The following is a 26,639-nucleotide window of genomic DNA, read 5'->3' on the forward strand; positions in this document are numbered from 1 at the left end:
TATTTTATTTTTTTGTATGGGTAGTGCTAGGTTTTACTCCGTTCGAGTAGTGGCGAGTATGTATGTTATGGTAAGTATACTTAGTTAATTAGTTACATATTATTATTATAATGCACCTACAATACAAGTATGCAGATAGGTAACTGTTTTTTTTGTCTAAGGTCAATGTCCATAATATTATACCTATATAAACACATAAACTCCAATCACATAAGCACTGAACAGGTAATACAATAAATCGGTCTGCTCTGTACCTACTAATATTTTTTTGCGTAAAGTCTGTTGGTAATCGTATGTAGTTATTTGAAACAGATTTGGACGCTTACCTTTACTGTGTAAGAACTCGCACTCGAGGCCCTGAACACTCGTCATACTAAACCGATACGCCGCTAACAGTTTGCCTACTGGGGAAGTAGCCTTATGCTTTTGTTCGTATGCGTTTCTAAACATAAAATAATAGAAACGACGTCTGAATCCGATGAGATTTTTTGACAGGCAAACACACCGAAGAACGCCTATAGTGGATGGTAAAAAACTGGTTTCCTCGCTATGCTAAAATTATGATAATCTTGCGTACTTAATCACAACTTGTTTATTTGTCGTTTGTAAGATTACAAGCAGTGTCGTGCCGCGCCACGGAGGTTAATGTTGTGCCTTGATTTTTTTATGTAGTGGCTGAAGAATAATCTAATTAAATATTAAATTTATAATTAATCATTTGATAGTAAAGTGCCTGCATAGAGTGCATAGTGGTATTAGTTGCAGTGAATCATGTAAGTATCTCGGTTATAGGTACTTAATATTAATCCCAGTGTGATCTTAGTATGTAACCCCAAAAAGTAAAAAAACAAACACTCACGCCTTGTACTAGTGATGTAACGAATGTGTGTTTTTGGACATTCGCGAATGCGAATGCGAATATCTGATATCGACATTCGCGAATGCGAATGCGAATGCGAATATTCAGTTTGTGTTAAAATTTGGGGTCATTTGCATGGTTTGGTGACTATCTAGTACTGGACGAGGTACATTCCGTTCTAGACGCATTCCGAATCAGACTAGCCAATAATTGTCGCAGTTTTTTTTAAAGTACACTTTAGTTAGCCCCGTAACTGTTACGACACATTGCGACTGTGTGCGGTTTCTGAGGACGACTTACACGAAACATTTAAAATATTTAAATCTATGGCTGTCTTGCTCTGACACTTCAGGGTTATTGGTAAAGTAGACCTGATCCTTTCAAGAGGTGATAGAGGAAGACATTTTCAGTCGATTGAACCCTATAATGCATTGTCCGAAACTTAACCATTTCTAACATATTGAATATGTAAGTTTTTTTTATGTTTTTCAAAAAATTTAAGCTTAAAACTGAAAATAAAAAAAAACGATTTAAATAACTTTTTTAGTTGTTTTGCATAAATAAGTGAAACCTAAAATTAACTACTTAATTAAAAAAATCAAATGTGCATTAATTGACTTAAATTAGACACAATACCTCAAAATAGTTAAACATTAAAAAAATATTCAAAACGTAAAAACAAATAAGTTAAATTAAAAAAGAATGTCATATGACAATTTTTTGTGCACTTCAGCTTAAAAACATTGTCAACTTATAAGCTTTCAAATAAGATATTTCAATATCAAAACGATTTAGGTATCACTAAGATATGGCCAAAACAACCAGAGAAATCGAAGAAAACTCAATAGAGGTTTCCATACTAAAGTCAACAGGACTGAAAACAATCACACTTTTTACCTTTAAATTGGGCTAATATTGTTAGTTTTCCTATTGAATTTTGTCCGCCTGTGCTGGTTGTTTTGGCCATATGTTGGTGATACCTAAATCGATTTGATATTGAAATATCTTATTTGAAAGCTTATAAGCTGATAATGTTTTAAAGCTGAAGTGCGTAAAAAATTGTCGTATGATATTCTTTTTAAATTAAACTTTTTTTTACGTTGTGAATATTTAAAAAAAATGTTTAACTCTTTTGATTAATTGACTTATATTATGTCTAATTTAAGTCAATTAATGCACATTTGATTATTTTACACTTTTTTATGCAAAACAACTTAAAAATATTGAAATATGGCTAGTTTTTTTTATTTTCGGTGCTAAGCATAACAATTTGACAAAAAAATAAAAAAAAAACTTGAATATTAACTATTTTGGAAATGGTTAAGTTTTGGATAATGCAATATAGGGTTCAATCGACTGAAAAAGGCCTCCTCTATCACCTCCTGAAAGGATCAGGTCTACTTGCAAATAACCCTGTATACTGTCAAAATACGCTTTTTTATTATGTTTAGGTCTTATGAAACTATTAACTATAATATGTAAAGTTTCATTTCCCAAAGTAAATAAATAATACCAAATGATAAAGTAAGACTGGAAATGTGATTAACAGGGTAACTTGTAATAAAAAGGTTATAGACGAATGGATTTAGATTTTGTTAACCTATCTACCATTATTTTAAAATAGTTTTTTTAATAAGTACTGATATTCGCAAACATTCGCACAAAATTTTGCGAATGCGAATGCGAATGCGAATATCCAAAAAAATGCGAATATTCGCGAATGCGAATGCGAATGCGAATATTCGTTACATCACTACCTTGTACTAATGTACTCCCTTGCGGGGTAGGCAGAGGTGCTTGCTGCACCCACTTTTCGCCAGTGTTTATGTCCCAATGTAATAGGGGGCGGGCCTATTGCCATATCACGGGCACATCCAAGACCTGAGAACAAATATCTGCGTTTAAACAAATATCTGCCCCAGCCGGGAATCGAACCCGGGACCATCGGCTCAGTAGTCAGGGTCACTAACCACTACGCCATTCGGTCGGCCAGTTAAAAGAAGCTTAATCCAATAGGATTTCAAAATGTGTTAACTACCCTATTACGATATCTAATACTTAAATAAATAGTTGGTAGGTACATAAGTACTTACCTTCCTGAAATCTAATAGCAGTAAGTAGGTATACTTACTACTTCGGTTCAAGAAAAATATGATCTACCTTTAATATCACCAGAAAGTAAGTAAGTACGTGTATTAGTGATGTAACGAATATTCGCATTCGCATTCGCATTCGCGAATATTCGCACTTTTTTGGATATTCGCATTCGCATTCGCATTCGCAAAATTTTGTGCGAATATTTTGCGAATGTCAGTATTGGTTAGAAAAAAATATCTGAAAATAATGGTACGTTAACAAAATCAAAATCCATTCGTTTATAACCTTTTTATTACAAGTAACCTTCTTAATCACATTATCTGATATTTATAATGATAAATCTGTCGGATGAGATTCGTATCCGCTCGGCAAATCTCGGAATAAAATTGAGACTGCGTTCCTAATTCCGATACGCACTGAAATCTATTAAATCACCCGTAGGTAATCGTGTTCAGTGTCTTATTATTATATTTTGTGAGAACCGTTACACACTCAGAAACTGCAAGTACCGCTTACAGTCGTAAATAGTCGTAATATGTTGTAACAATTACGGGGCTAAATAAAGTGTCAATAATATCTTCATCACGACCCATCACGTCCCCGGCCACGGGTCTCCTTATAACGAAGGAAGGGGTTTAGGCCTAGTATACAACGCTGACCTAGTGCGGGTTGGTGGACCCCAGCACAACAAGCTTGTGCTGAGAAAGTTGTCGGGTAGGTAAGTGGGCAACCAACCCGACTGTCAGATGTTTTCAAGCTGCCCGAAGGCCTCTGACAAGGCTTAACGACTGCTGCCGAAGCAGCAACCTGGACCCACGGCCTAATGTGCAGTCCGAAGCAAAAAAGCGTTAAGAAAAAAAAATAGGGGAGACCGGGGACAAAAGTAACAGTTTGTAGGTTCTGTCTGATTTCTCGTTATTAATAACATTTACGATAAAATAAATATAGACACATAAAACTTTCGTATATAGTCTACAAATATCCATTATTACTTTACTTAATACATCTCGAATTTTAGAAATTGTAAAGCTTCAAAAAAAAAGTTACTTTCGACCCCATGGTCAGGACGAAAGTAACAAGGCATGGGTCGAAAGTAACAACCCATAAATTTTGCCCAATGTTATCAATACGATTCAAAAGAAAGAACAAATAAATCAATCAAATTATTTAGTTAAGAAAATTTCTTAAAAAACTATCAAAACTAAAAAAATCTTGTGACTTATTGACAAAACTAAAATAAAACTTCTTAATATAAACTGTAAATGAGATCCATCATTTAAACTGACTAACTGACAAGAAGTTGTTTTATTTGTGCCATAATATACAATATTATTACACAAATATCTAATCAATACAACAAAAAATAAAAATTTACAATGTGACATGGCAAACTTACGAAAGTAACACGTTACTTATGTCCTGCCGCGAGCTGTTACTTTTGTACCCATCCCCATTTTTGAAATATCAGGCGACATAACTTTAAAACAGCACGTGTTATTCGAAAACAATTTATGACATGCTACAGACAATCTTATAATGAATCAATAAAAAATAGTCATATGGTTCTTGGCATCTTAATTCTACGTAAACACTAAATGAATAAAGACCAAAAAACTTACTTTTGGTGTGTAAAATCACGAAATGCTCACTAACACAAACTTGCACCGCGGCACGGAAAATGATACCATGCGCGGGGGGTGTAAGGGATGGCTTAAGCGAGACAAGTGAAACACGCGACTGTCCAGTAAATACTCATTTATTTAATAATAAGTTGAGACTTATATTAACTCTGTACCCTACGTCACTACCTGAGTACATATCATCCCTACATCCCCATCGGAGGGAAAAAACAAAACATAACGATTACATATTGTTGTTTTGTTGTATAGCAATACAAATTATAAAATGTAGATTAATGCGATTACATAATCGGTTACATAATGTTGAAGATTAAATGAATAACATATAAAAGGTATACATGTAGGTACAACATTACACGAGTACACATTATTAAAATAAACACATGTTATTAAATTGATATAGAATAACTACACTTAATTACTAGGAAGGTAAGTACAATTTCGTTCTGTTTTTGTGAATAATTTCTGGTTTACCATTTTTTAATATCTCAACATTCGGTGACATATCTCTAATAACTTTATAAGGACCTAAGTAGATATTCTGTAATTTATTACCTGTTTCGTTTTTTACTAAAATTAAGTCGTTTGGTTTATATTCTATTGGATTTTTGTTAGAATCATATTTCTCTTTTCTTGCTAATTTACTGTTAATTAAATTTTTTCTAGCCTCGCTTTGTACCGTTTGTAACCTGAACTTTAACTCTAGAGGATATGAGTCAACATTGTACAGAGGTTCAACTGTGCCATTAGTTAAATTAGATGGCAAACTGCACTTTTTACCAAACACCAACTCGAATGGAGTAAATTTTGTTTCAAAATGTACTGAAGTATTATATGAAAAGCACCAATAAGGAAGCCACGTGCTCCATGCTTCCGGTTTGTTGTCAGTTTGTATGCGTAGATAATTTCCTAAACCTTTGTGTGTATTTTCTAACGCACCAATGCTTTGATGATGGTAGGCAGTAGAGTTTAATTTTTCTATTTTTAAAAGTTTACATACCGCCGTAAATGTTGCTGACATAAATTCGGCCCCTCTGTCGGTTCCGATGGAAATTGGCAACCCGTACTTTAGTAGGAAATTAGTAACAAAACACCTTGCAATCTCCGTCGAACTCTTAGTAATCAAGGGAAAAGCTTCCACATATTTTGTTAATTCACATTGTATGGTTAGTATATATGAATATCCATGGCAATCTTTATCGATGGGACCAACTACATCTAAATAAACTTTTTCGAATGCTGTATTTGCAGTTGTTGTAATCTCCATAGGCTCTTTTACATAGTGATTCGAATATTTTTGTTTTTGACATTTGTCACACCTTTTTATGAAATTTTTAATATCATTTTCCATTCCTGTCCAAAAGTAATATTTTCTTATATTATGTAACATTTTCCTTATGCCTGCGTGGCCACTCGTAGGCAGTAGGTGAAAGTCATTAAGAATTACCCTTTTATCATCTTTATCTTGAATTCTCATAATATCTTTTAATATACAAAGTCGTGGTCCGGACCATTTTTTTAAACTTTTTATTTCGCACATTAATTTTTCAACAAATATTTTATTTTCACTATTTCGTAAAAAATATATTTCTTTAATATTCAACTCATCACAAAAAATACTTAGCTCTCTCACAAAAGCGCTTGGCGTCGGTTGTGATCGAGAAGCTAGTTTTATAAATATCATATTTTTACTTGAATCATAACATAAATAATTGCTCTCTTTATCTATATTTTTTCTTAATCTCAATTCTCGCAAGTAAGTATTATCTATAAATCGAAGCTCTACCGAATCCTGCGGTTTATTACACATTTCTACAACTTTCGGTTGATCAGACCGGCAGTCGGTAGGAATAGTAATATCCCGAGAATCCTGAGTCGCTTTCCTGCATTGCGCACGCGTCATCACATTCATAACTTGCTCATTCAACTCTTTTAACTCTTGTGAACTCACACATATCCTGGATAATGCGTCTGCAGCCGCATTATCTGTTCCTTTCACATATACTACCTCGAAATCGTACTCCTCCAAAGTAAGGCGAAACTTGGTCAACCTACTTGAAGGGTCCTTCATACCAAATAAATATACTAATGGCTTATGATCCGTAAAAATTTTAAACTTTCGCCCGTATAAATATGGCCTAAAATGTTTCACAGCCCATACAATGGCCAATAATTCCTTTTCAATAATTGGGTAATTTTTTTCCGCTTTATTTAGTCCTCTACTAGCGAAAGCTACCGGCCTATTATCTTTATTCGATAATATCGCTCCGAGAGCGTAATTTGATGCGTCAGTCTGTAGTAAGAACTCATTGTCTTGCGATAAGTCGGGATATTTTCTTTTTTTTTTCGCCGTCCGTCGTCAGCCTCGTGCAGACGTGTATTCAGTGTGTCTCAAAATTATAATATATTTTATTTACAACTGTTATAAGATATTATACCTTATCCGTACGTGTACTGAGTCGAGTTTCCAAGCGCAAGCCCCATCGACCTGTACGTTACGCTTTGTCATAGATCAAGAAGCGCATAGAAACGTACATCTTTTGAAATGCTTCGCTCACCGGGAAAACAGTTCGGCTCTAATCCGGAGCTTGCAAATCCCAGCTACCATTCTGACGAGACTGGACATGTTGCTCTGCGTAAAAGAAAACGCGACGAAGACTTCAGCGATTGCTTTAAGCAATTTAGTGAGGAAATTAAAGCAACCCTGTCCACCTGGAAAATCGATATCGAAAAGGATTTGTCGGTGATCAATAGCAATCTCAACAATATAATAAAAAATGACCTAGCAAAATTAAACGAAAGCTCACAAGAAATGAAAGCAGAAATCAACAGCATTCGAAAGGATTACGCAGCAGTAAACACTTCAATCAAAAACCTGGATCTGAAATTCAACAACCTAAAAGCCGACTTGTCTTCACTGCAGCAATCCACACAGTTTATAAGCGACCAACACGACGATGTCATGAAAAAGATGGATAGCTTAGACCTGAAAAAAATAGATAAAATGGAATCTGAACTAGAAGAAATGCGGAACCAAAATAAACTACTTAAACTTGAAATCAACACCAACGATCAGAGAGAGAGAAGTCAAAATCTAGAAATCATCGGTATCCCTGAGTTCAAAGACGAAAATTTACACGAAATTATCATGAACATTGCGAAGAATGCAAATGTGGTCCTATCTCAAAACGATATATTGCAGGTTAATCGAGTGACCCCCAGGACCAAAGTACAAGGCCGCCCAAGAGTTATCATTGCTAAGATGAGTGCCCGTATCTTGAGAGATAACATAATCGCTGGCTGTCGCAAGGGTCGATTATCTACGGGATCGCTGGGTATACCTGGAGAGAAAAAACCAGTATTTATAAATGAGCATCTAACGTTCTTCAATAAACAACTTCTTAAAATGTGTAAGGACACTGCAAAACTGAAGAACTATCAACATGTCTGGATAAAAAACGGGAGGATCTCAGTAAGAAAGAACGATTCTTCCCCCGTCATAAGGATCTTCTCAGAGGACGACGTGAAGAAAATAGTGTAAGATGTATGTTTATTATAATACTTATGTTTATTTGTATCAGCACCTTCAAAATTATGTCAATACTAAAACACAAATATTGCCAACCAACTATAACTATGATATCATCAGAGCTCTGTCATATCTATTCAGATCATATGGGCATTGCTTATTCTTTGATAAAAATTCCTAATGTATGCATGCGCAAAAAGCGTGTGCTGTTTCTTTCGCCACATTATCTATATTCTGCGCATCCAATCAATTTATATTTTAAAACAATTATTCAACGTATATGTAATTGTATTTATCTTAATATTATAAGTAAAGTTTATATTATTTGTATATTAACTACCTATGTTTATCTATCAGACCTATATCTTAAAAATATTTTTTTGTATCGTCAGTCAATAATAAAAATCAGATATTTTTTCTCCATTTTAAAATTGTACAATCCATACCGTAAAATAAAAAAAGACAATGCAGTGGTAATCACCTTTTTATACTATATGAATTGTTACCTTATCAAATTAACCGCTCACTCATTTAGCGAGCGTTTATTACTTGTTTTCAACTCGCTCAGTAAAGAACACACATTCGTTGAACAACTATTCTATTCTACCCCCGACTTGCAGATACGATTACAAGCTGATTATTTCTCGGACTCAGTTCTCGTCGTAGTTATGCTGTTGTTATATTCTTGCCGTGATATACTTATTATAAATCTCACTTCTCAATGCCTAACCGGAACCTAAATATTTATTATCAGAATACTTGCGGTTTAAGGACAAAAAACCTACAATTTAGTCAAGGAGTCTTATGCAACGACTATGATATATTAATTATAACCGAGACTTGGTTGTATGATGGTATACTGGATGGTGAATTGAGCGACAGTAGGTATAGTGTATTTCGGAGAGATCGCGACTTGGCGGCCTGCAATAAACAGACTGGCGGTGGCGTCATGATTTTGGTCAAACAGTCGTTGGGAGCGTTGAGGTGCGAGCGGGAACCACCGGCCCCTACCGAGATGTTTTCTATAATTCTGCCAGCAAGCGCGCTCTCGTCATCAGCTGATTTACGTATTAGTGTAGTATACATACCTCCAGACGTCCGACAAATACCCCGTGATACTAACTACGTCCTTAGCGACGTGACATTATCTTGCCAATTAAATCCACAATATAATCATCTAATAGTAGGAGATTTTAACATGCCATGTCTCCGCTGGGAATCTACTATACCTATACATCTGAAACAAGGATCAATCGAGGTACAGGAGGCTGCTGCATGTCTGGTTGATGGTCTGAATATCTTAGAAATGTCACAATATAACACAATAAAAAACTCATCTGGTAATACCCTCGATCTTGCCTTTTCTACACTTCCCCTATTAATTTCATCTTCTGACTTTCCAATCATAAAGGAGGATCGGCATCACCCAGCGTTTGTAATAGAGGTCCTGGATCTCCAACTTAAACCACTCAAGGAAGCGACTGTACCTAAGCCCAACTATTATCGTGGCAACTATATAAATTTAAATAAACACTTCGAACAATTTGAATGGCATTCAACCTTAAATATTTTAAGTACAGTAGAGGAAGCAGCAAATAAATTTTACGAAGTAATAACTAACTCCATTAATGAAAATATACCTATAACTAAACAACCAAGTAAACGGAAATACCCATCATGGTACAGTCAAATCCTGATTGGCATTATTAAAGAAAAAACAAAAGCACATGCCCGTTGGAAAAAGTACAACAACAAATTTGACTATAACGAATTTTCACTCTTACGTAAGAGACAACATCGCATACAAAATGAGTGTTTTAAAAAATATACTACTCAAATGGAAATCAATATTAAAACTCAACCAAAAGCATTCTGGTCGTATGTAAAATCGATGCGAGGTTCCTCCAACTATCCTAAATCGTTTACTTTTAATAACAACAAATACACAAAAGGTACTGACATATGTGAAGCTTTTAATGAGTTTTTCAAAAGTGTATTTGTCGAGCCCTCTACTAATTACGCTCCAGCCACCGAGTCAGTGAATCTTATCGATTCAATTTCCCATTTCGAGATTTCTCCTACTTCAGTTGAAAAATCACTAAGTAAACTAGATACTTACAAGGGTGCTGGAAGTGACGGTATTCCACCAATTTTCTGGATTAAATGCGCAACTTCTCTTTCAGTGCCTCTAAGTATAATCTTCAATCGCTCCTTAGACGAAGGTATATTCCCTCATATTTGGAAAACCGCTCATATAGTGCCCATACATAAAAAAGGGTCTAAATCACTAATTGATAACTATAGAGGTATATCAATTCTCAATACTATAGCAAAAATATTTGAAAAAGAGGTTTATAATGCAATCTACCCAGTTATCTCTAAGCATATTCCTGCTCAGCAACATGGATTCCTAAGGAAACGTTCTACCGTTACTAACTTAGTGTGTTTCTCGAACTTCGTTTTAAATAACATGGACAACGGCGGGCAGGTTGACGTGATCTACACGGACTTTGAAAAAGCGTTCGATCGAGTTGATCACGTCATCCTGCTACAAAAACTTTCAGCCCTAGGAATTCACGGCAACCTTTTGCGCTGGGTAGAATCATACCTAAGCAAACGTTCTCAGGCGGTTGTAGTGGGTGGTTTCAGATCTAACTTTGTAGAAATACCTTCAGGGGTACCTCAGGGTTCGCACTTGGGACCCCTGTTCTATAACGCATACTTATTTGACATCAGTGAAGTATTTTCAACAGCCGAACACCTTTTGTATGCTGATGACAAAAAAATATTCTATAAAGTTCGAAACCCTCAGGATCATATTGCCATTCAAGCTGACCTTGACGCCTTAAGCAGATACTATATTAACAATAATATTTCGGTTAACATAAAAAAATGTATGTGCATTAGTTTTACTCGGAAAACTAAGCCTACTCACTTTAAGTACACATTTAATGACATTGCAATAGAAAGGGTTACAAATGTAAGAGACCTCGGGGTAATTTTAGATTCGAAATTTATGCTATCCGAACACATTGACAACATTACTGCCAGGGCCTACAGGGGTCTTGGATTTGTAATAAGATCTTGCAAACCTTTCAGTGACATTAGCACGATCAAGTTAGTTTATTATGCTTATGTCCGTAGCATTTTAGAGTACGCCTGCCCAGTCTGGTCTCCCCAATACACAATTTACAAAAATCGCTTGGAAAGTATACAAAAGAAATTCATAAATCACCTAAATTATCGTCAACGAAGTTCAGTAAACAACTACGCAGACGGATGCCGCGCAAACAACATACCTACACTGGAAGAGCGCCGTACTATCCTAGATATGTGCCTACTTCATGACATCCTACATGGCAGCATAGACTGTGCATCCCTGGTGAGTGGCGTGGCATACTGCGCGCCGCGGCGGCGAACGCGCCACACCCCCTTGCTGTATGTGCCGAGCCACCACACCAATTATGCCAGCAACGAAACCTTAACGCGACTAGCCAGGACATACAATAAACTGTTCAGTGACATTGATATCATCCATTGTACTAAGTCAGCATTTAGAAACAAGGTACTGCATAAAATTAGTGAACTATAAAGGTAGAAGATACGCAGCTTTTTGTGTAATTTTGTTTTTGTTCATAAATTATATAAAATTTTTCTTTACTGTAACTAGGTCGGGATATTCATACTACAGCCCTCTAAATTAATAGACCGTATTGTAAATTTCGAAAAGTATAGTGAAAAATATGTATATAAAAATATATAACTAGGATCACTTAATAATATATTTTGTTAGTATAACATAACTGTATATATTGTATATTTCGTATTTATTTATTGTGAATATGGGTATTTATATGTATTTTTTTTTAGTACCTATATATGTATAATATTTATTAGCCTTTGCTCTTGGAACCACACAAGGGCATTAACCCGGCCCCGAGGTATACAGAGCTACCTTCTCTGTCTATCATCGGGGTAATTCCAGTCCGGCGCGTCCTCGTCGCGGGGGTGGGCACTCCTCTCCCCAGTAGGCCGGGGTGAGTGAGTGGCTAAGTTCGGCAGGGACCCAGTTCCATGGGGTATAACATGGACCCCTTGCCCAGGGTCACGGGTGAAGACCTTAACGGCGACAGCAGCGGAGAAGATAGGATTCGGTACGGTGTAGGTCGGCGGATGAGGCAACGGATCTGGGGTACCGTAGGCGACAGTAAGGTCCAACCTGAACAAGTCGGCAGCTCCTGCAACCAAATTGGCTCCACACGTAGTGACTTGTCATTCCTGGGGATACAGCCAAGGAGGTCGAGAGAGGATCATGGATGCTGGGCAAGTCTGTGTTCCTTAATAATGCGTCCCAGGCATGCAGCGCCTGTGGAGAGGACACTTCACCCGTGCCTGGAAAGGTGCGGATAACAACACGGGGAGTCGCAGTCACCGGTTATAAGCTTCGCGCTAATAGGCGTACGCGCGGGCGCCAGGGGTGACTCCCGACGGTAGGATAGTCCATCGTGGCTAACTGACCAGTTACCGCCTGCCTAAGCTGGGCAGCCCCCGGCCAATAAGGTACTGGTCCGCCTCTCATCCTGCGCTTCTATAGGTGTGTGGAGCAGCAGGCATGTCACAATGTCTGAAACAGGATGGGATTTTGATGCACCTAGCAAAACATTGAATAAAAACAATTATAAAACATCAAAAGTCACCAGATTTGCATCATGGAACGTGAGAACCATGCTACTTGGAATTTCTAATTCGACGCCCTCAAGCACCGACGATATACCCGAGCTCAGGAAAACCACCATCATAGACAGAGAACTTCTCCGCCTCCGTGTCGATGTAGCCGCACTGCAGGAAACTCGTCTCTTGGACGAAGGCAGTCTTCGTGAAGACAATTACACCTTCTTCTGGAAAGGGAAGGATGACGGTGAAAGACGAGAACATGGTGTTGGGTTTGCTGTTCACAACTCCTTACTTCGTTGCACAGAAACACCTATATGTGTGTCTGAACGTATAATGGTTCTAAGATTAATGTCAGAGTCAGGCCCTATCTCTCTTGTGTCAGCTTATGCTCCAACTCTAAAAGCTTCTGATGACGTAAAAGACAAATTCTATGAAGATCTACGGGAATGTCTGGAAAAAGTTCGTGCATCTGATAAACTTTTGCTACTCGGCGACTTTAATGCAAGGGTGGGAAACAAATCTGACAACTGGCCAGAATGCATAGGACATCATGGAATTGGCAACATTAACGATAACGGTCAACGCCTTCTGGAGCTTTGTGCATCTCTCTCTCTTTGCATAACGAACACCTACTTTCAGAACAAAAGTATTCACAAAGTGTCATGGAAACACCCACGCTCAGGTCATTGGCACCAGATCGATTTTATTATAACTAAGAGGACTGACCTACGCGATATCCTAAATTCCCGTACCTATCACAGCGCAGACTGCAACACAGACCATTCCTTAATCATGGCCAAAACCCGCCTTACACCAAAGAAAATTCATTCTGCTAGAAAAGCTCCTCGAAAAGTTGCACTGAACACCGCAGCTATGCAGGATAAGGCTCTATATAAAGATCTGGAAAAGCTGATTGAGGAAAAACTTAGCAAGGAATCTTTGGAACAAACCACTAGTGCCGAAGATATGTGGCAGCTAGTGAAGAAGGAAATAACACAAACAGCTGAAAAGGTATTCGGCAAAAAAGAAAGGACTGTTCGTGACTGGTTCGCTGACTACGAACACATTCTGCTTCCTGTTATTGAGAAAAAACGAATAGCTCACACTAATCTCCTTAACAACCACAGGGATCCTGCCAAGACACATGCATACAAGGCAGCCAAAGCAGAAGTACAACGCGTCAGTCGCAGTTGCGCTAATGAATATTGGGTAAAGCTGTGCCAGTCAATACAACAGTGTAAGGATGTAGGTGACTTCAAGGGTATGTACCAGGGAATAAAGTCTGCAATCGGCCCGACTAAAAGAAAACGTGCCGCAATAAAAGATCTTGATGGAAATCCGATTGCCGACAAAAGAGAAGAGCTTTCAAGATGGGCACAGCACTACACGAACCTGTACTCTCAAGAAGTTGCTATACGCCCCGATGCACTAGCTAATCTAACTCCTCGAACCGTGGCGACGGAACTTGACGTCCCCCCTAAAGGTGATGAATTCATTAAAGCGCTCCAAAGCCTAAAACTAGGTAAAAGCACGGGTTCTGACAATTTGCCCGCTGAACTGATAAGGCTCGGCTGTGTTTCTTCGCCCCTGTATGCACTCTTACTGCGTTGTTGGGATGAAGGAACTGTGCCTCAAGAAATGAGAGACGCTGACATAGTCACCTTGTATAAAGGTAAAGGAGATAGAGGCGATTGTAACAGCTACAGAGGAATATCCCTGTTAAGTATTGTAGGAAAGGCATTTGCGAAAGTTGTTTTACGAAGGCTGGAAACTTTGGCCTCCCAGATATACCCGGAATCACAATGTGGGTTTAGGGCAGGCCGTTCGACCAATGACATGATATTTACCCTTCGGCAACTTCAAGAAAAGAGTCGCGAACATTGTCTCCCTCTTTACATGGCCTTTGTCGACCTCAACAAGGCATTTGACACTGTGAGTAGAGAGGGGCTGTACGAAGTGCTGAGTAAGATTGGATGCCCTCCAAAACTTCTATCCATCATCAGGTCCTTCCACGATACCATGAATGGGTCAGTAATATTTGATGGTGAAAAATCTAAACCTTTCGCCGTTAACCGTGGAGTCAGACAAGGCTGCGTGCTAGCACCTACCCTCTTCGGGATCTTCTTCTCTGCACTGCTTCTGACTGCTTTTGAAAACTGCGACGTCGGAGTACATCTGCATACAAGAAAGGACGGAAGGCTATTCAACATCAGTCTCCTAAAGTCAAAACGAAAGCGTCAAGATTTGATTGCTAGAGAACTCCTTTATGCAGATGATGCTGCACTAGTTGCTAACTCGGAAAGCGAACTCCAGGAATTAGTGACGAGATTCGGCAATGCATGTCATATGTTCTCTATGAGTGTCAACACCAAGAAGACTGTAATCATGGTGCAGGGCGTTGACCAGCCTCCAAAAATTTCACTCGACGGTGCTGTCCTAGAAGTTGTGGATCATTTTTGCTACCTTGGCTCAACCACCACGTCCTCGCTATCAAACGACAGAGAAATAGATACTCGGATTGGCAAAGCGTCAACTACTTTTGGAAGGCTCTTTGCACGCGTTTGGAGAAACCGAAAGCTAACTACGAACACCAAAGTCCTCGTATACCAGACCTGCGTCCTGAGTATATTGTTGTACGCTTCGGAAACGTGGACTTCATATGCGAAACAAGAACGCAAACTTAACGCCTTTCATATGCGATGCCTGAGGACTATTCTTGGAGTCACATGGAAGGACAAAATGAGCAACGAGGCAGTTCTCACAATGACACATTGCTGCAGCATAACTGCCATGCTAAAGCAGAGAAGGCTTCGTTGGCTTGGTCACGTTCATCGGATGGCCCCTGAGAGACTGCCACGCCAAGTCATGTTGAGTGAAATAGCTGATGTAAAGAGACCTGTTGGGCGCCCAATTCTCAGATTTAAGGATGCTTGCAAGCGGGACATGAACAGCTTCGGTATTCAGATAGACGGTTGGGAAGAACGCGCTGACATGAGACCTGAGTGGCGCCATGACGTTAAAGTTGGAATGTCAAAACACGACGAAGACTGGCTAGATAATCTTAAGCAGAAAAAACTTCGTCGTGATCTACCACCTCCCATACATTCATGTTTTGTTTGCGATCGATGCGGAAAGAAATGCCGTGCCGCTATAGGCTTGTACAGCCATCAACGGCGATGCGGCAACCCATAAACCTACGAGTGCTGCAACTACCATCTACAACAGATGCTGTGGCCAATGATGATTTATTAGTCTGAATATAATATCCACCCATACCCTTGACTGTTTTTCTTATAGTAGGTAGGTTTACGTAAGGATATGGTATAGGAGATGTAAACAAATATAAAATAAGTGCTAAATGATTACCTAACTGTTTTTTTAAGTTGTTTAAGTTTTTAAAGTCACTACTTAATTTAAGTTCATATTTTGTGCACCTGTATTGTATGTTAAATTAAGGAAAATTTGTTATTGGCCTTACTATTTATACATTTATCTTGTAACTGCATATATAACGCTGTTAATTTTCTAAAAAATAAATAAAATAAATAAATAGATATTGAAGAATAGGGTGACCAATTATTTTTTCTTTTAACGTTTCGAAAGACTTTTGACAGTTGTCATCCCACTCGAATACGGCATTTTTCTTACACATTTTATTTAAGTGATATGCTATTTCCGCGAAATTAGGAATAAATTTTCGATAATAGTTGACGAACGCCACAAATCTCTTTACTTCATCCGTGTTTTTAGGAATTGGGTAGTTTTTTACAACTGTAATTTTATTAGGATCTGGTAAAATTCCATCAGCTGATACAACATGGCCTAAATAAAGTATCTCCTTTTTTAGAAAAGTACATTTTGATGGGTTTAATTTAAGGTTCACTTTTCGCAGTCTTTCAAAAATTGCCTGTAAATTTTTATTATGGTGTTCTAAATTTTTCCCGAAACAAATTAAATCATCCAAATATATTAGACATTTTTCGTAAGAAAGACCAGACATAGCTATAGACATCATTCTGGAAAATGAACTGGGACTTGTCTTAAGACCCATGGGCATCCTAGTCATTTGATACTGCCCAGAGTCGAATGCGGTGTACTTACGACTGTTTGGATCTAGCTCAACATTATAATAACTTTGATATAGGTCTAAATGAGAAAAGTATATACTTCCGGATAAAGAATCGAGTATTTCTACAATATTCGGAAGCGGAAATTTATCGTCTTTTATGCAGTTGTTCAATTTTCGGTAATCTATCACCAATCTCAATTTCTTTTCACCATTGACGTCGGTTTTTTTAGGAACCAAAAGTACCGGACTTGACCACTCACTCTGACTGGGTTCAATAATTCCTTGTTTCAGCATTTCATCAATTTGTTTTTGTTTTTCAGCTTTTTGTGAATATGGTAATCTATACGGCTTAGAATAAACGGTATCAGTGCCCGGTTTCAAGTGAATAGTATGTTTATAAATTGGAGTCGTAGTTAATTTATCGCCATTTAAAAAAAATACGTCCGAATATTTTGCACATACATTTTCTATGGAGGCTTGTTCCTCTTTATTTAGGTAATTTAATTTTAATGATGAAAATAATTGTTTTACGCGATTTGCATCAATTTTATTTTCATTAAGAATACAAATGTCGTAATCACAAGCCTTTTGTATACGCGGTTTAATTTCATTTAAGGTCAAGTTATTTTCAGTCGTGTTTAAAATTTGGATCGGTATTTGACCGTCAATTGGGGCAACTAGAGAACTAGCAATAAACACCCCTTCCTGAATCTCACTAGCACAAACCAAGCATTCTTCTTTCATATCAATTTTAAGGAAATGTATAGATTCTGACCTCGCTGGAATATTAAAGTTATTTTGAGTTGAAGAATCATTATTCATTATAAGTGGAATGTTGAACATACTTGAATTGTTTTGAAATGAGATGTATTTATCTTTGAAATTTAAAACAGCCTTATACTTATTCAGAAAGTCCTGTCCTATTATGCCGTTAGCCTTACAAGGCAGTGTCTCAAATACATAAAACACATGCGTCAAAACTTGATCATCGATACGCAGCGGTAAGTAAATATATCCCATAGCCTGGACTTTGCCACCTACACCATTTATGACGATGCTACCTTTATGGATTGGGAGATTATGTTCTCTGACATGTTTATATTTTATTGCCGATATGGAGGCGCCTGTATCTAACAGCCAAGTATAAACATAGTTTTGGTTAGTGGATAAATTTATATGACAGTTGTCGTTGCACACATATATATGGTGATTAGTCACGAAAAAACTGGTTTTCTGGAATGCATTTGGAATTGTTGTCTGACTCTAAGACATGAATCTGCTCCGGGCGGCGTCCCCTGTTAAAGTAATTATTGGAATTACCTGTGTATCTGCCTCTCCGGGGTCGCATGTAGCCTCGTCCCGACGGTTGTCCTCGCCATCCTCTGCCAGATGAGGTATTAGCATAGCCACGACCTCGATTGGAGTACGCACCTCTTTGTTGATAACTCGACGACGAGAATGGAGCACCCCTTTGGTTACGGAATGTCCTGGCTCTGAAATTACGGTTATTATTATTTCTCTGTATGGTAAAAAGTTCAGTTGCCTGTGTCGATGGAGCATCCTCATCAACTGCCGCTTGTATGGCATCCTTTAAAGATGTGTAGTTTCTAGCAGTAATAACAGTACCTAACCTGCGACTACGCAAACCTTCTGCAAATTGTTTTATCGCTTGACGTTCGTTCAGTGGCTTTAAAACATCAAAGCTGTTTGAGTTATTTTCTGATTGAGAAATTGTTAGATCTACAAACATTTCTGATAGTTTTTTACCAAACTCATCAATACTTAAATCATTTTGTTTCAAAGTCATCATTTGTTTTTGAATAGCACTTGCGGACTTCTTAGGAAGTAGCCTTTCCTTCATATCTTTCAGTAAATCGGATACAGTATCATAATTCTGTTCCAATTTCAGCTTCGCACTTTGGGAAAGTCGGCTTTTTAGTATAAAAGCAATGAAATTATTATTCGACTCTTTTTTCAAAACAGAATTATAATATTCTACCCCGTCTATTAACTGTTTTGTGTTAGAAAGTTCGTCTGTCATAACAGGTAATAAATTCAGAGCTACCTTTAAATCAAAATCCATTTTTCCACTTGTTTCGTTTTCTTTTTTACACAATAATATAATTTCTTTATATATTTTTTCAAATTTATCAGTATCCCTATATATATTTCTTAAGGTTTCCTCGTCACTTACGACATTTAAGGCACAACTTATTTCATGTAACAAAGCTTCAAACTCTGATTTTAACACATTTGCCTCAGCTATTTTTTTTTCTAAAATTTCTCCTCTCCTTCTAGTTGATCCTATCTTTACTAAATATGTTTTAACTTTTAATAAATCTTCTATGAATTGTTTAATACCTTCCATAACATAATAATGCAAAATAATAAGAATACCTTACCCTTAACAGTTACAATGATACATAGTATTGAGTAATATGATACGCGACGATAATAATTGTCCCGATAGATTTTTATTTTAACGCACTTGGTACTCACTGCACTTTAGAGGCCATATTTTTAATCACTTTTTCTCACTATATCACTGTTTTACGAAGTGCTGCCGCTTGTAGTCGTCATCATCACCAGCGCCCATGCCAGTGCCCGAAGTGGTTCGCCGCAGTCTCATGCTCTGCGCCGCCGCACGCCGCTCTATCTTCTTGTTACAGCTTATATTGATATATCGGCCCAGAAAAAACAATATCACAATAGCCAGCATCAACAGCAGCAGGAACATATACCAGTTCATGTGATTCAAGTGACCGAGAATATTATTTGATTCTTGGTTCAAGGAATTTTTCAGCCCAACTTGTGTCATGAAGTTATTATTTTCTTGGCGCGGAGGGGGCACGGAATTACACATTTTAGTAATTTTTACACAACACCAACAGTTTTAGAGGTCCTTGCGCGCGCGACACGACGGTATAATATATTATGCGATGCATTTTGTCACACATATTTTGCACGCGATACCCGAAACGCTGCCAAACATGGCAGGGTCGCCATGTAAGGGATGGCTTAGGCGAGACAAGTGAAACACGCGACTGTCCAGTAAATACTCATTTATTTAATAATAAGTTGAGACTTATATTAACTCTGTACCCTACGTCACTACCTGAGTACATATCATCCCTACAGGGGCATCGCATGCTGACAACCAGCGGTCACTTGGGACGTTAAGGCTATTGGGGAAGTCCACAGAGTCTTTGTTACTTTCTACCCGCTGTTACTTTTGTCCCCGGTCTCCCCTACACTTGAAAAAGTGTAACTACTTAAAAAAACTGCGTCTAGTATTGGCTAGTCTGATTCGGAATGCGCCTAGAACAGAAAACCTTACAAATGGCGCCAAATTTGAACACAAACTGAATATTCGCATTCGCATTCGCATTCGCGAATATCGATATCAGATATTCGCATTCGCATTCGCATTCGCGAATGTTCAAAAACACACATTCGTTACATCACTAACGTGTATACTTACTTAATTCAAATTTAATGTTTCTTCTCAGCTAAATATTATTTCAAGTTATTTTCCTCAAACCAACCTTGTTTATATTTATATCTACCTACTTGACTCTTGCCTCGGTGATACCAAAAGGAAAATAAAATACAAATTGGTATTCCCGATTATTTTATGGATGCCATTAATCTTACAAAAATATGTACTTAAGTATATTAATAATATGTATTGCTAGCATAACGGTAGCGTTAGGTATACTTAGTTATATGCACTAGGTTTGTGCTAGATGTCGTCATAGGTATTTCCCGATAACTTTCTTTAAGTAGGTACATATACCTAACGTTTCGACTACTATTAGTCTAAAGTTATTCTGATTAAATTAAGTTATGATATTCTAAGCTAACTAGCAACCATTACTTAATTTCATTTAATATATTTTCAGGTATAAATTAAGTTTAGGTTTTTCAGTGCTCCTCACCAGTGCAATTCTAGTCACAGTGGAAGCGGCTTCACTCACTAATGATGTGAAACCTGATGTTGCAGTCAGAAGTAATCCAGGTAAACCATTTCATCCTCATCATCATCATCATCCAGTAATCATCCACTGCTGGACATGGCCTCACCTCTGGAACTCCACAACACTTTGCCCTTTCCTCAATACCTACCTCAAAGACTACCGGCTATAAGTACCTGTCTTAATTCTTCGATGCAGCGGTTTAAAGGACGTTTCACGCTACGTTTACCATCAGATTTCAAAATTAGTTAGAAGTTCATCTTTTGGACATAGGCTAACTATTAGGTACCTCGAGGACCGCTTTGCACATAATATTTGACCCTCCCCATCCAGCGAGCTGGAGGGTTATGTAGAAACAAAAGTTACACCTCTTTCGGCTTACTATGTCACTGTGACTACACCCGTAGTATGTATAAGTTAGGTACTTATAACAGTTGATACATCACCCAAAGGAACGCAACCTCCTCCTGTAAATTGCGATTGTCTTGACAGCTACTAGAAGTCTTGTAAGTATCTTGATCTTCCAGGTATAAAAGAGCCGCCAGTGGTAGCCTCAGGGCCCAATCTGTGCGGCTACAGCAACCTCGGGGATCTGGACTCCATCCGGGACCGGGTGCAGGAGAAGGAGCATGCCGACTTCCTGGAGTATCCCTGGATGATCGCGCTGTTAAGGTTGGTGATCAGTATTTGTGTAGAAGCTATGGTGGGCTGGTTTTTAAGTGGGGAATTTAGCCGATGTAGATAGCACCTGAATAGATACTTTGTCCTCCACCTTCCTCATCGAGATACCTACTACTACCGGCTATGTGTAAGATTGTCGATCCAGCGGGCTATCATACTCAACTAGGTATATACCTATGTATACCCTATCTACTTATTCTAGTCGGCTGAAGTACGTTCTTGGCTATTTACGGTACGGTTTGTCTCATGGCACCCCAGAGGTCTCCAGTAACTAACTAGGTACTTCTGGTCTCAATTCAGCTGAGTCCATAGGCTCGGATCTCTGTTTCAACGCTTCGGCGCTACTTTCAAGATTAATTACCTATCCTATAACCTCAGAGATATATCAACTTGACTAAGTATAACCTTTATTAGTTAGTTCCTCTTTGCCGATCACCACCCCACACTGACGATCCCCTGACACTTCCAGGAGGTCACTAAACAGCTCAGCCTGGTCTCACGCCGGCTACCTCGGCGGAGGCACGCTCATCCACCCTCGCGTGGTGCTGACTGCCGCACACAAGGTCCATGGACTGAAGGCTGAAGACGTAAGTTTATTATTATATTATTCAATAATTTAAATCTTATTTTATCGTATCGGTTATAAACCATAGAAATAACACACACACACTCACGCCTTGTACTAATGTACTCCCTTGCGGGGTAGGCAGAGGTGCATTGCTGCACCCACTTTTCGCCAGAGTGTTATGTTAGTCCCAATGTAATAGGGGGCGGGCCTATTGCCATTTTACGGGCACATCCAAGACCCGAGAACAAATATCTGTGTTTAAACAAATATCTGCCCCAGCCGGGAATCGAACCCGGGACCTTCGGCTCAGTAGTCAGTTTATATAAGTAAACTGTAGAATTCTGGACTAGAGTTTATCATCGTGGTGGTAGTACGGACCTCACCGAGTCCTCAGTAGTAGCGGACGCTAATTTTAGTAGGTACTGATATATTACACCTACCGAGTAGATTGGCGAGACAGTATCCTCGGCCGATCCTCAACCAATGAACGGCTTGCAATTGACCGAGTGCTCGGCCGATGACACTGTCTCGCCACTCTATACTCGGTAGGTATACTCAGGGTATAACCAGTAGTGTCGCAGTCGGGTTCCGCTCATCTGGCATAATCTTTATTGACCAAAACTGATTTCGCATAACTCGTATGGTCTAAACTTTTTTGGCCGAACCATCACTTTGCCAAGACTTTTGTGGCATAAGGCTCGTTTCGTCTAAAACTCTTTAGGCACAATCTTTAAACACCTAAGTTTCGTTTGCTCAAATTTATGTTCGTCTATACCTATGTATAATCTTGTTTCTCCTAATGTTATCTTAATCCTAACTAATATTATAAATGCGAAAGTAACTGTGTCTGTCTGTCTGTCTGTCTGTCTGTCTGTCTGTCTGTCTGTTACTCTTTCACGCCAAAACTACTGAACGGATTTGAATGAAATTTGGTATACATACGGTCTAGACCCTGGGAAAGAACATAGGCTACTTTTTATCCCGGAATTCCCACGGGAAAACTTTTTAAGGCGAAGCGAAGCGCGCGGGAACAGCTAGTAAATAATATATTAAGTATGTAGTAAATGTACAAATTGTGGTATTTTTCTCCTACATCCCGAAAATCACGATATTGTATGATCAAAAAATCGAAAGTTAACGACCATTATAATTATTACAAACCCCATGAGATCGAAACCTAAAAATAGGTGCGACGACGAGCAAAGCGAGGAGGAGCGTGTTAGGTGCACATGTTCATCAAAACCAAAGCGGAGCGCAGCGAAGCGGAGCGGAGCGTTTTCCAAACAGCGGAAACAATACAAGGCACCAGTTTGCGCTAAGTAGGGAGACGCTCCGTCAAAGTTAAAGCCAAACGAATATTATTACTTTGTATAAACCTATGCCATAGCATTATTAGGCTATTCAAGATTTGGCCATACCATTATTAGGCTAAACAATGTTATGCGAAATAACATTTTACTAAACGAGATTTATGCCATACGATTTTCGGCGTAACGAGACTTTGACCAAACGTTACTATGCAATACGAGATTAGGCAAAAAAATCTTATGCCAAAAAAGGTAGAACCGTCGCAGTCGCTTGGCATGATCACCTGCAGAACCGCTATGTCTCTTTACACCTTTATGATTATATTTTGTGTCTTGTTTTAGATGAAATGTCGCGCCGGCGAGTGGGACACGCTGAACACGGATGAGATTTACGGACATCAGGAGCAGAATGTAGCCAAGATCGTGAGGCACCCGGACTTTTACTATGGTGAGATAAAGTTAAACATAAATACTTATACCTTTACTTGACACACTGACATCAACAAAAATAGAGAAAATAATTAATACAAAGCAAACAATAATACAATGGGTTAATCTGTATCTGTAAGCTGTATCGCTACCAGACGCAACAGTGGCAGCGATACCGCTTGGATATAGTAAAGATAAGCGTCCGCCGTTGGGTGTCATACGTACGATACCGATAGGTGGACTTATGGTGTGGGCTTAGGTACCATAAGAGCGATGCCAAACTGCTTGCGTTGCTTTAGCGCTGCATCGACTTACGGACAGCAACACAACGCATCGCGTCGTGAATGTAGATCTGCTGGAGCATCTCCAGGGATAAGTCGCGTTTACTTGTCTAAGCACATCTCTCAGCTTACGCGATAATACTTACATCAAAAGTGCTGTCACGGAGAACATCGGATAATCTAAATCTTCAACTAAAGTGCCGTCGTGGTGAACATCAGAAAAAAAACACCCCCCAAAACTCCAACTAAATTCAACCTATTCAATTCCAGACTCGATCCTCAACAGCGTGGCTCTCTTGTTCCTGGTGGCTCCGTTCCGCCAGGCGCCCAACGTGGGGCTCGCGTGTCTGGGGCCCCAGCTGCCGCCCGCCGGCACTGTGTTAGTGGTTTTACAGCTTTTTATGAAATAAAAATAGAGTGTGTTCCAAAAGTAGTATAGCAAGTCGAATAGTTAATGTTAGTTAGCTAAAGTTCATTATGTTCTAACTATCTGTTATTTTGAATATAATGATTATTCTTCTAACTCCACGAGGAGCATAGGGCCTCCACAGTTCTTCTCCAGACGTTTTTGTGTGGGCTCTTTCCTTGGCTTCTTTGGGAGATTCCAACGTCATTCAGGCCCTGTAGCACAGGGAACTAATAAGATAGTGTGACAAGAATTCTCCCTCGCGCCCGCTCTTGAGGCTGCGCGATATGAGTGAGCGTGATGCAAAACTCTTGTCACGTCTTAAATAATGCGCCCCGTAGATACTAGCCCTTTGGTCTCTGAGGATGGATCTCCTCCAAGTTATTACAGGTCACCCTTTTCACCCGGTATGAATATAGTCACCTAATTAAGTAATTCATTCAATTCAATTAGCTTGTTGCTTCCTGCAGATGCTACAGCAGCGGTTGGGGTAAACAGAAGCTGGGGGCCAAAGACAGTGAGATCGGTGGAATGCTGAAGAAAGTAAGTACTTAATTTACTTATTTTACCGCCTGCAATGGCTAGGCGTTATCTGGATCTCGGTCCATGGGTCAGAAAACGAGTTACTTATTAGAGTTTTCTGCTGTTTACTTCCAATGTAACTCCCATATTATCGAACCTGCCTATGGTTGCAGTGGCCTAGGTCGGTGCAGTGGGCTTAATCATCACTGGCTACGTTTTGTTAAATTACTTACGTACGTCATCTGAGTATCTCCGACCTGCCTACCAAGATCATTCAAAAATAGGCGGAAACGAGATAAAAAATGTGTCTTTTTATGACGATGAAGTCATATTACACCTTTTCTATCATCTCCCCAGGTAGAACTCCCTCTCCTAAGCCGCTCCGAGTGCCAGGCGCGCCTGCGCAAGACGCGTCTGTCCAACTACTTCACTCTGCACGAGTCACTGATGTGCGCGGGGGGACAGGAGGGGAAGGACACGTGCGCGGGGGACGGGGGGTCGCCGCTCGTGTGTAATATCGGGGTGAGTACAAAAAACCTGACCCCACTCAGAAGCATTGTTTATATGAGAGGTGGGTCAGGTTTCTCTGCCCCTGACCGTACCTAGCTAGTAAGAATGAATCTGTGAACCAATAGATGGTGCTAAAGATAATACCCAGGAAACGTATGGAAATCTATCTATTTGTTTGAGAGGCTACAGCGCGGTATTTACAGGAAGTTAGTTTAAAATAAATTATTCACGCTAACTTTTGCACTGGAGATGCAAATACATTAGTACTTATCGCCATTTTAAGAATGTTTAGTATTTACCCCGAATTAGAAATGTCAGTGATCCGAACATTAGAAAGCCAAAATATACCACAGATGACAGACATACAGTCATGTTCTTCATATCTATAGGCACTACCGGCTTTGATGGATTTAAAGCTAATACCATTTTCTGCCGGTCAACCAAAAGTGGCCCGGTTATTCATCATCATTATCTTCTCCCCAGGACCCGTCACACCAGCGCTTCGCCCTCTACGGCATGGTGGCCTATGGCATCGGATGCGGAGAAGACGGCGTCCCTGGTGTCTATGTGGACGCACCACACTTCCATTCCTGGGTTCAGGAGAAGATGAGGGAAGAGGGGCTGAGCACCGAGTCGTTTATGTTTAATGAATAAAACCACAACAACCCATTTAAAACAGATTTTATTTTTAAATCCTACAAACTGGCGAAAAAAAGATACCAACGCCATCTATGAATGTAGTTTAGAACTACGTGGTTATTCCGAGCTCTGAACTTTTTGGTGCGTCCAAGGAGTTTTTTTAACCTCCATGGTATAAAGACACCAACGCCATCTAAGAGGCTAGTCTAGTACTACTAGCTGCTGGCGACATCGGCTGCGGAGAAGACGGGGCGTCCCCGGTGTCTACGTGGACGCGCCACTTCCACTCCTGGGTGCAGGAGAAGATGAGGGAAGAGGGGCTTAGTACTGAGTCGTTTATGTTTATTGAATAAAACCAAGAAAAAACATTTTAAAGATTTTTCATTTAAATTCCATAAAATAGTTTTGCGTAAACAAGACTCCAACGCCATCTATGGATCTAGTTTAGAACTAC

The 26,639-nt window shown here is 39.0% G+C and overlaps 1 protein-coding gene across 1 annotated transcript; it reads left to right on the forward strand.

Moving 5' to 3' along the window:
• The first annotated feature begins 615 nt into the window (after nt 1-615).
• LOC105394346 (phenoloxidase-activating factor 2) lies at nt 616-26,200 on the forward strand. The gene is made up of 9 exons (XM_048629721.1): nt 616-773; nt 20,771-20,886; nt 21,370-21,514; nt 21,993-22,110; nt 23,741-23,846; nt 24,379-24,487; nt 24,985-25,057; nt 25,394-25,558; nt 26,030-26,200. Coding segments are annotated over exons 1-9 (1,005 nt in total). The 5' UTR covers nt 616-771.
• Nucleotides 26,201-26,639: the final 439 nt, after the last annotated feature.

The sequence above is a fragment of the Plutella xylostella genome, chromosome 24, assembly GCF_932276165.1.
Source record: "Plutella xylostella chromosome 24, ilPluXylo3.1, whole genome shotgun sequence".
Taxonomy (NCBI): domain Eukaryota; kingdom Metazoa; phylum Arthropoda; class Insecta; order Lepidoptera; family Plutellidae; genus Plutella; species Plutella xylostella.

What these genes read in the sequence shown, in the direction of transcription:
- LOC105394346 (XM_048629721.1), top strand. An exon ending in GCACCCGGACTTTTACTATG is followed by an intron (nt 23,847 to 24,378) that starts GTGAGATAAAGT and finishes ATTCAATTCCAG; the next exon opens with ACTCGATCCTCAACAGCGTG. An exon ending in CTGCCGCCCGCCGGCACTGT is followed by an intron (nt 24,488 to 24,984) that starts GTTAGTGGTTTT and finishes TGCTTCCTGCAG; the next exon opens with ATGCTACAGCAGCGGTTGGG.